The sequence below is a fragment of the Amblyomma maculatum genome, chromosome 5 (assembly GCF_055883805.1).
Source record: "Amblyomma maculatum isolate TAMU_Amacu chromosome 5, ASM5588380v1, whole genome shotgun sequence".
NCBI classification, from domain to species: domain Eukaryota; kingdom Metazoa; phylum Arthropoda; class Arachnida; order Ixodida; family Ixodidae; genus Amblyomma; species Amblyomma maculatum.
The window spans coordinates 56,169,189-56,180,874 of record NC_139348.1 but is presented as its reverse complement, the minus strand read 5'-3'; the positions used below and the strand labels follow the sequence as shown (position 1 = coordinate 56,180,874).

Below are 11,686 nucleotides of genomic sequence, written 5' to 3'. Positions count from 1 at the left end.
TTCGCCGAGGACGTGACGCGTCTTTGCCGACGGGCTGATCCCGACATGACGGAATCAGCGAAGTTGCGCCACCTGATGCAGGGCGTAAAAGAACCCCTCTTCGCTGGTCTGGTTCGGAGTCCACCTCAAACCGTCGCGGACTTCATCAATGAAGCTACCCTCATTGAGCGAGCCCTGCAGCAAAGATACCGGCGCACGGAGTCTGCCTGTGGTCAGCCCTTCAGCAGTGTGGCCACAATGAACAGGTCCACTGACGACCACTCTCTGCGTGAGCTGATCCGCGAGGTAGTTCGCGAGGAGCTCCTCAAGTTTAATCTTGGATCGCCTAACCCGACTGCAGTGGCTGTCACCGAAGCCGTGCGGGAAGAAATACGTCAGACATTGTCACCGCCTGAGTCACTGTCGGAGCCACGTTCTATGAACTACGCAGCGGCTCTTCGTCGGCCTGCAGTGCCTCCTGCGCAACAGCTTCGTTTCGAAGCACAGCCGCCGCCCACTTTGCAACCACCGTTCTACCAACCGTCCTACCAGCCATCATCCCAGCAGAGCCTCGTCATGCAGCCGTCCACTCCCCAGCCACTGTTCTACCAGCCGCCATCCCAGCAGAGCCCCCTCATGCAGCAACCGGTTCGGAAGGCAGACGTCTGGCGCACTCTTCGCCAACGGCCGCTGTGGTACCACTGCGGAGAACCCGGCCACTTGTACCGTCGTTGTCCATACCGGGAACTCGGTCTTCGGGGTTTTGCTCGCGATTCCCCGCGTCCCCGGGTCGGCGAACGCCCTCCAGAAATCGCAGAATATCTGGCAACCCGTGCAACCTCTTCGAGCGACAGTACACAGTCTTCTCCCGTGCGCTACTCGTCACCCGGCCGCCGTGAGTTTAATCATGTGCCGAGGCGCCGGTCACCAAGCCCACACCGGGGAAACTGAAGACGGCGACCTCAGGGGGGCAGGTTGCTGACGAACGGAATCGATGTCCCGAAGACCCTCCCGTGACGACTCAGCCCGATGCTGTGACTACGATGCCTCCGCCGCCCCATGAACCCGAAACTCCCAGTCAACCTCAAGCCGATCACGTTGTTAGCGCCGACCTTTCCGTTCTCGTCGACGGACACCCAGTAACCGCTTTGGTAGATACCGGAGCAGACTTTTCAATAATAAGCAAGAATTTCGCAGATCGGCTCTCCAAGGTTAAAACTGAATGGCTGGGGCCGCAAATTCGTACTGCTGGCGGGCACCTTATTACGCCGATCGGACGATGCACTGCCCGAGTAACCATCGCCGAGTCAGCCTTTGTAGCCGTTTTTGTTATCCTGCCGCACTGCTGCAAGGACCTCATATTCGGCATGGACTTATTACGTGAGCATGGGGCCATTATTAATGTTCCTCGCCGTACTGTCACGTTTTCGAAGCCTGCAACGACGACCGCTGACTCCGAACGACGCCACGCACCTTTACGCATCGTTGACGCGGATGTATCTATGCCGCCACGTTCGTCTGCTCTCGTCACAGTCAGGTGCGACGACCAGTCCTGTGCTGCCGGCGTCGCCGAAGAGAACACAGAGCTTCTGTTACATCATGGAGTCTGTGTTGCACGCGGTATAGTTCATCTGACTAATGGTCTAGCTCACGTGCTGATTACGAACTTCGGGAACGAACGGCAACGCATCGCTAAAGGCACCACGGTAGCCAACTTTGAAGGTGTCGCAGAAGCAGCCCACGACTTCTTTGTTATTGAGACCAACACGTCTGCAAGCCAAACGCCCAACTTCGACCCTGATGTGAATCCCGCTCTATCACCGGCAGAGAAGGACAGACTCGTTGGGCTACTCTTTCAGTTTCAAGAGTGTTTCTCATCCGCCTCCGCGGTTAAACAGACGCCCTTGACCAAGCACCGCATAATAACCGACGACCGCACTCGACCAGTCCGACAGAACCCCTACCGAGTGTCACCGCGGGAACGCGAAGTCATTGCTCAACAGGTAGACGAGATGTTAAATGACGGTGTCATACAACCATCGAGGAGTCCCTGGGCTTCGCCTGTTGTCCTGGTTAAGAAGAAAGACGGAAGTTTAAGGTTCTGTGTGGACTACCGTAAGCTCAATCAAATCACAAAAAAAGACGTCTACCCGCTGCCACGCATTGATGACTCATTAGACCGGTTGCGCCACGCGCGCTACTTTTCATCGCTTGATCTTAAGAGCGGTTACTGGCAGATCGAAGTTGATGAACGTGATCGCGACAAGACAGCGTTTGTCACACCCGACGGACTTTATGAATTCAAAGTCCTACCTTTCGGATTGTGCTCCGCTCCAGCGACATTCCAGCGAATGATGGACGCAGTTCTATCTGGTCTTAAATGGCAGATGTGTCTAGTCTACCTGGACGACGTTATTGTGTTTTCACCAACGTTCGAGGAACACCTCCAACGTCTCTCCGCTGTGCTACGGGCTATCAGATCTGCCGGCCTCACGTTAAAACCACAAAAGTGTAACATTGGCTATGAAGAGCTCCTGTTCTTGGGCCACATCGTCAGCCATCGAGGAGTTCGTCCCGATCCCGCTAAAACAACAGCCGTCACCAAATTTCCTACTCCATGTAACAAGAAGACAGTTCGCCGTTTCTTGCGCCTCTAAGCCTATTACCGCAGGTTTATTGAAAACTTTTCGCGCATTGCCGCTCCGTTGACACGTCTCACCCGGGATGATGTCACCTTCACCTGGACGGACGAAGAGCAAAATGCATTCGACGAGTTACAGCACCGCTTGCAGACAACACCTGTGCTTGCCCATTTCGATGCGAATGCCGAGACTCTGGTCCAAACAGATGCCAGCAACGTGGGTCTAGGCGCTGTACTCGTCCAGTGGCAAGACGGTGCCGAGCGAGTTATCGCATACGCCAGCCGGACTTTGTCCCGTGCCGAATCTAACTATTCCACCACCGAAAAAGAATGTTTGGCTGTTGTATGGGCGGTGATGAAATTTCGACCCTATCTTTATGGCCGGCACTTCCGGGTTGTGAGTGACCATCACTCTTTGTGCTGGTTAACGAACTTGCCAGACCCCTCCGGACGCCTTGCACGATGGAGTTTACGGCTACAAGAGTTCGACATGACCATCGTGTATAAGTCTGGACGTCAGCACAACGACGCCGACTGCTTGTCCCGTTCACCTGTCGAGGCTGCGCGGGAAGACGAAGAACCAGACTTCCCCCTTATCGCAGCCGTCGACGCGCTCACTGTTTCGCAGCAGCAACGTGACGACCCGGCTCTCGCACAACTTGTCAATTTTCTGGAAGCGCGCTCTACAGAAGTTCCCCGTCTCTTCGCCAGAACGCATTCATCGTTTTGCATGCGAAACAATGTTTTATACAAGATCAACTTCGCTCCGATGGGAAGAGATTACCTCCTCGTCGTACCAGAGTCTCTTCACGAAGAAATCTTACAGGCATGTCATGACGAGCCCACCGCGGGTCACCTGGGGTATGCTCGAACTCTGGCCCGAATTTAAAAGAGTTATTACTGGCCAAACCTTGCGACCGCAGTACGACATTACGTGAGGACATGCCATGATTGCCAGCGACGGAAAACACCGCCTGTGAAACCGGCCGGTTTACTGCATCCTGTTCAAGTGCCAAGATACCCATTCGAACAATTTGGCATGGATCTGTTGGGTCCTTTTCCAATTTCTGATTCGGGCAACAGGTGGATAATTGTCGCTACAGATTACCTCACGCGTTACGCTGAAACGAAGGCTCTCCAGCGCGGTACAGCAATCGAGGCAGCGAAATTTTTCATCGAACGCATCGTCCTGAGGCACTGCGCCCCGATAGTTATAATAACGGACCGAGGCACTGCTTTCACTGCCAAGCTACTTGAATTTGTGATGCAACTAAGTGGCACTACCCATCGCAGGTCAACCGCCTACCATCCACAAACTAATGGCTTAACAGAACGTCTGAACAAAACACTCGCCGACATGATGTCCATGTACGTGGATGTTGAACATCGGTCGTGGGATAACGTCCTGCCGTACGTCACTTTTGCGTACAACACGGCGCAACAGGAAACAACGCAAATGACGCCGTTCTCCTTATTGTATGGTCGCGAAGTTTTGACAATGCTCGAAGCCATGTTACCCCACGACGGCCGTGTCCTCAAGTTGGCGCCGAGGAGTTCACTCAACGCGCAGAAGAAGCGCGACAGCTGGCGAGGGCACGCATCCGAAACCAGCAAGGTCGAGACGCCCAGCGTTATGATCACCGCCACCGTGTAGTGAGTTTCGAACCAGGCGATAGAGTGTGGCTTTGGACTCCGATTCGACGTCGGGGACTATCCGAAAAACTGCTGAAGCAGTACTTTGGCCCATACAAAGTGCTCCGTCAGCTGAGCGACGTCACGTACGAAGTGCTTCCGGACGGCTTTTCTTCTACTCGTCGCCAGCAGAAATCCGGGGTTAGTCCATGTCGTGCGCATGAAGCCGTACTTTTTGCGAGAAAATTAGCGCACCTCCTACCGCATGTTTCTTGCTTTATTTTTTTTATCTCTGCTTTCGAATTCATCAAGTTGACATTTATTTGTTTTTAGAGAGGGGGGTAATGTAGCGTGTGCAACAGCAGCCGCTAGGCGGCTGCTCATCGAGAGTCTCGTGCACGGACTCTAAGAAGTGCCCCGTGGCGTTCGAGAAGAAGCTGAAGTTAGCTGCCGTCTCTCGGTGCTCCGACCCTGTTCTTCTGCGCCTGCTAGCTCAACCCCCCATTAAAACCCAACCTTCTGGTTACGGGCCTAAACGGCTACGTGACAATATAATTCAGATTAGTGTCAGCACATATCAAACAGAATGCTTATAATTCTGTGCTTTGAGCGCGAATTATTCTTTTTTAACACAGAAACCTTTATTTCCTGTATAGCGAGAGACTTCAACGTAGACATTAACAGAGTAAGTCCTGCACAGCAAAAGCTTTCTGCGCTTCTCGGGGCGACTGGATTCCACAACGCTATCAGTAGTCCCACACGCATCACTGCTACCTGTTCTTCGGCGCTAGACCTTATAGTAACAAACAGTCCCAGTACACTCTTTTCGGGCCGGATCGCAATAGATATCAGTGATCATTTACCTGTTTTCTTGCGCCTAGACAAACAAATCCGTACGAAGGCAAACGCACAGGCTCGACGGCAACTTATTTCTCAAGAAAGGCTTCAGCAATTTAGGAGACGCATTGCTTTAGTGAACGGGGATCCCGTATACCGAGAAAATACAGCCGAGGGCGCTTACCGCAAATTTCTGTAAATTTTTCTCTTATTGTACAATGACTGCTTCCCTGTGGTTGACATAACGCCATGCAAAAGTGCTCGTAAGCCGTGGATGAACCGTCGCCTCACGCGACTCGCGAAAAAGAAACACAAGATGTTTGCACAGTTCATTAAAACGAGAGATGCGGACGTACTAGCGGGATTTAAATCATTGCGCAATCAGCTGAATAAAGAAATTAGGATAGCTAGAGCCGCTTACTATAACAACTTGTTTGATATCCAGCTTTCTAGAAATCCCAAAGAAAAATGGAGGCGCTTAAACTTATTTTTAAATAGAAACACACACAGCAGGAACATAACGAGCTTAATAATCGATGGTAAAGAGACCTCAAATGCATTTAATAAATTCTTTTCCGAAGTAGGTTATAGCCAATTCAATGCCGGAATCGCGAATTTCTTGAGTGACAAGATAGAGGCATCTCTCTTCTTAAGACCAACGGACGAAAGTGAAGTTTTTGCAATATGCCGAAAATTAAAAGACACCTGCAGTCTTGATACACATAATATACAGAGCCGACCAGTTAAGTACATTCTTGACATAATTACGCCATGCCTAACCTATATATACAACACCGCACTTATTACAGCTCATTTCCCTACTGACATGCAGCTAGCCAGGGTAGCCGTGATATATAAAAAAGGCGATGCGAACAAGTTGGGAAACTATAGGCCAGTGTCTGTACTTCCGTACTTTTCTAAGGGTTTAGAACAACTGATTCGCATCCGTTTGCAACATTTTCTGCAGAAACATTCCGTAATAACCGACTGTCAGTATGGCTTTACACAAAATAGGTCCACGGAGCATGCTCTACTCGTCCAAAAAGAATACATTTTAAATAATTTTGAGTCACAGCTTCTAACTCTCGGTGTTTTTGTTGATTTCAGTAAAGCCTTCGATTGCCTAAATCACGATATTCTTTTTGCAAAACTAGAGAACTATGGCTTACGCGGACATGCTCTCAGCCTAATCAAATCTTATCTGAATTCACGGTCTCAGTATGTGGTGATTAATCATTCCTCTTCACAGATTCTAGGAATTTCGAATGACGTCCCTCAAGGCAGCATTTTAGGGCCACTCCTGTTTAATATATATATGAATGACATCCCTAATATCAGTAACCACGCAAAATACGTTATATATGCAGATGACACCAGCCTATTTTTTTCTTCCAAAGAGGTACAAAGCATAGCAGACACCGCGAATCGCACGCTCTTATCGCTTGCCACATGGTCATCAGCCAACTCATTAAAGATAAACAAAGAAAAAACTAAAGCAGTACTCTTCATTCCTAAAGGAAAACAAGTACTTTACCGCCCCTCGTTATACCTCAATGGCAGTGAAATCGAGTACGTGGACACATTCAAATCATTAGGTGTAACGTTTAGCAGTACGATGACATGGGATGCCCATGTTAATAATATTGTGTTAATGCTTTCTAGAATTGTCGGAATTACTTCACGTAACAGGCATATTCTACCTACCAAAACTAAAATTACTTTATATTATGCATTTTTTTATTCGCACCTTAGCTATTGCCTTTTTGTCTGGGGCCATACAACGGTATCCAATGTCATTAAACTGCAAGCACTACAAAAGAAAATGCTTCGCGCAATTGTCAACGGGACGTATGATTCGCCTACTAAACACATTTACCTACATTATAATATTGTACCTTCCAACAAATTATTTCACTACAGATTTACATGTCTCTATAAATCAACGATAAAAAAGGATGATTCATTTTTTTCTGAAATTGTTCCTATTACATGTCTCCACTCATCATACGACATCAGACTGCAGAGTAGGTTTGCATTACCAAAGTGCAGAACTAACTATGGGTTTTGTATGTTGAGATTTATTGTGCCAAAGTTCCTAAATACCCCTTTGAGTGACCAAGTGAATATTATGTCTTTTTCTTCCATTCGTAAAAGCTTTATTCTGCAATCTATGCTACAGTGATGTCAATTGTGTTTGAACGTACTGTGCCACTCTGTGTTATAGCCTCACGGTCTTCTGCGTCTATTATTGCTGCCAGTTATGAGATATGTTCTGTCAACCTTGTTCTGTAGATGCACTTGTATTCATTTTTTTTTACCAGTGGTTGTTCTTGCCTTGTGCCTACTGCTGACTTGTAGGGGTGGTGAGGCCCGTCAAGCGGTGCATAATTCACTGCTTTTCTCTCACCATCCCCAGTTTGTATGTACAAACTGAAATAAAGATTGATTGATTGATTGATTGACATCGCTGCATTTAAAACTTAAAAACAAATCATTTCGCTTAAATTTCAGAAGAAAAGTGTTTGTAACTTGCCAAATTTCTTGTGCAGCAAATCCTGGAGGCGGCTATCTTGATCTTCAACCATTTCAGCTTCTCCTCAAGCTTTCTGACCTTTCTTCGCAGGGGCATGCTATTTTCTTGCTCCTTCCTTAGCAACCATCTCTCAATAAGCTCATCACTCGAGTTTTCAGGCCATGGGAGTCTTGTCCGAGAAGGAGCAGTTTTTTTTTATTTTACTGCGTTTCACCTTCAGAATACAGAAAGTATAGATTAGCAAGTACCATCTTCAAGCATCCATGCAGCTTCTGAGCAAATAAAAGCATTAAGGCAAAATTTACCAACTTACTTTATCAAATAATCACCACAAACATTTTTGCACCCAACACAAATACCTACATGTGTTATCTCGGAACATAGAGTAATCCAGGATTCGGGCTCCCTTCTCACATCCTCGGAGATAAAGTTCTGTGCTTCAGCATCCTTAGCCCCCACCTTTATCTTGTGCTACATTCTATCCTATTCCGTGCACACAACTGTCACCAATTTCTGTACAAAAAGATATGCAATACAAGTAGAGAGTGCATTTTTAGTACACAATGACAGTTGTAGTTTCGAAGCTTGCCTCATGACATCAGTGCCTCTGCCAGCATGACGCCTGAACAAAAGCAGCCCCGCCCCCCCCCCCCCGCTACTGAGATGAGCAAGTTTGGCTCCATAAGATAAAAAAAAAACATCCTGCCATCGCCCATGCACTGAGGTGAGAGTCCAATAGGATCTGTTTTTCTATAGGAGAATTGCACAGCGTCTGCTAACTACTTGCAAAAAAAGGCACTGAGAGGCACTGCTCAAGGGGACCTTTTTTCTCATTCCTGCAGTAGCTAACAAAAATGCAACAAGACTGCAAAGACATGAAGCAACGCATGAAGCATTGCCTAAGTATCAAAATTACCTAACAGCAGCAATGCATTTCTAGCAGGTGCACTGGGTGTATTCTGATCTGCGCCTTTACAATAATGGGCCCATACTGTAATGAAGAACTGAAGTTGCTTTATTTCAAATATGAAACTGTGGAGAAAGCAGACATGCATCCACAGTACAAGTGGCATGGTGATCAGAGACATTTTGCTATTGCAATCAGTGCTGCAAATGTGCACGACCGAAAATCTAGCTTCGGTGCAAAAGTCATAGGTGTAGTGATTCCGTTAGTTCAGATTATATAGCCCATCACTTACAAGCAGAATAAGATTGAAATTTCAAACTAACTGCTTGAAGGGCCTCGGTATATGTTCCCTTTTGAGAATGGTGCATTGACTGCCAGCAAGTGTGCTCACGCAACAGATCTATAGGCTTTGAATTTTTCTCAAGCAAAAAAAAAAAAAACTGCACCACGTCGCAGTCTATGCAGTGATACGTAAGTGTCAATATCGTTATAGTCCAACTTTTTAGAAACATGTGCTCTTTTCTGGTGCACACAGATTACACACATACCCACTGAATGACTCTGTTGTAAGCCAGAAGCATTGAAGTACTACAGCAACTTCGATTGTGCACGATGAAGCAGCTAGGGACCAATAAGTTGATTATACGCGTGCGCCATGCCTCCTGACGTGTTACTCTGCCTGCATACTGGAATGGCAGCCACTGTGGCCCTAGTGCAAGCTCTCTACATATCCCAACAATTGCCTTTTTCCCCCATTGAGTTTACATTACTCTCCCCCTGCATTTTTGACCATTAATTCAATATGCTCAATATATGCTTTACTGGAATCCTGTACACTTACTGGTCAGTTTTCTAGTTCTCTGCCTCCACTGCAAGTCCGCACTCTTCCTATACAAATATTTAGTTAATACCTTCGTTGCCCGTCGGTTTTGCCCATTCTCCATACCCACCCTTCTTATCAGCATTTATTCTATGCTTCTCAAGCTTTCAGTGATCTCCGCTTTATGTCACCCTGTACTGCCGCATCAGTGGTTTATTTCTAGCAGCGCTGGTCCGACTTCAGGAACAACTCTCCCCTTCTGAAAGTGATCCCTGGTGCCAATAATCCTTTTCTGATACCTCTCAGCACCTCTTACCCATTGTATTTTCATGTTGCTCTATGCTCCGACATGTCGCTTCCCTTTCAGCTAAATACTGTTCCTGATTTCCCACATACATATTGTCCTCGTTCGTACATCCTGTAAGATATCTGTATTCTCTAAAAGCCTCTCCTTCCTTAAATATTGATGACATGCTGTAGCAGACGACCACACTGAATGTGACCGCGGTTGGATAAATTTTAATGGCAACAAATAAATGCACAACAGATGCAGGTCCTTTTTTGACATTTGTCTGCTAATCGTGCTAGCCTATGTGGCATGCAGAGGGAGAAATTTATGGGAGCTAAACTTATTGCTAACTAAAGGACATGTTACACAGCACTTTGGAATGGATTATGGAATGTATGTACACATTCTATTACGTTTTCAGTGGTTAGCGTCAGGTAATATGAGTATAAATAATGAACAGATAAACTAGCTGGCCGCACTTCCAGTCGACAAGCTCCGCCGCCCGTGCAACGTAAACATTTGCTTGAGAGAAGACGCACGCGACTCGTGTCACCGTCCGGGACAGCAAAAATGTCTAAATATGTTTCCACCGCCATCAGCACGTCGAACTGTATGTGACTTCCGCATTGCAAAATATGCGCCGATTATAATATGCCGCGCATGCACAGTGCGGCGGAGTGCTGCAAGCCAAATAATTACGTGCAAGCAGTTGCATAGTGCACTGAGCACTTTCTAACTCAAATAAAATAAATCCGGTTATTTCATTCACGAATTATTAAGAGCATCCATGCTGCAGTGGAGGTTGGCACAACAATACGACAAAAAGAATGCAACATATCATAGCATAGGTTTGCAGACCAAAAAACAAAAATGTACAGTTGAACAAGTACAAGACGGAGAGTCTGTCAAAAGGACATTCCATTATGTTTTGTGCATATGTATCTGCAAATATCGATGACACGAGTTTTCCCAAATAATTGCATTGCCGTCAAGTTGGAAAAAAAAACTGAAGAAAGGCTATGTCTGATCAGCTTCCTCCTTTCGTCAAGCCTAGGAGGTGACGAGTTGAAATAAACCGAATGTGAGACAAGGACTTTTGATGTTCTGTTCACTTAGTGTTGCGACAGGATATTATTCCATGATATCGAAGGAAAGTTAAAGTCATCGAATAAAGTGAAGGTGTACAGATATGATGTGGTTTATAGGATGAAGCATATTGTGGAATTCCGCTGCAAACGAAGCTGCCGCGTGTGGGAGCCGGTAAAAGCAGCCGATAATAGCGGTTAGGCTAAAAGCTCTAGAGTGAACGTGATTTAGTTCAAATGTTTGCGGCAATATTTATGGGGCGGCAGAGCAAACTTTCATGAGTAACGATAATGATGGTGCCGCCGCCCCGTATGCTGAAAAAAAGAAAGCAGTAACAAAAACATTGCGTAGTTGGTTATATGTTCTCAAAGACCATCTACAGAAAGACCTGAAGCCATTGTTTACAATATACAGTGGATACCACTTATAACGTAACCGCTTATTGTGAAGGAGGTACCATGTCGTGGGGGGCCACAACAGTGCACTAAACACTATACTCAGTTTCATACATCAGGTGCAACACAGCGAAAGCTACGCAAGTAGTCCGTAAGAAACAAAACAGGGGGCGTATCACTACGCGCTTGTTCTGTAGCCGAGTGGTTCCTGCGGAAACGGGCTCTATTCCGAGCATACACGTTTCCAATAACTTGCTTCGCATGCCTAGACATCTTCGCAGAGCGGATCTTATAGAAAAAATGCACACCAACGAACCATTTTCTCAAAAAGGGATGCGCAGCGCGGAGGGCACAGCCAGCGCCATCTAGTGGCACAGCTGGCAAGTTGCGAGGAAGCGAAAGCGCGGCACGAACAAAAACGACATAAAATACAGACAAATTCACCGAATCCGATCCTTTATTCTTAAAAAAGGTACTTTTTATGAAGTTTATGTAAAATGTAAAATGTAAAATGTATTAAGCTTGCAGGCAAAGCAACTATTATTTTCTCTCGTCAAGAGCAGGCAC

General features: G+C 46.7%; 1 protein-coding gene across 1 annotated transcript; it reads left to right on the top strand.

The window, feature by feature from the left end:
• Positions 1–6,704: 6,704 nt before the first annotated feature.
• On the top strand, positions 6,705–7,456 carry LOC146188354 (uncharacterized). Its single transcript, XM_084603096.1, has one exon. It carries the CDS (start codon positions 6,705–6,707, stop codon positions 7,269–7,271), a length of 567 nt encoding a protein of 188 aa, XP_084459222.1. The 3' UTR covers positions 7,272–7,456.
• The last annotated feature ends 4,230 nt before the right edge of the window (positions 7,457–11,686 follow it).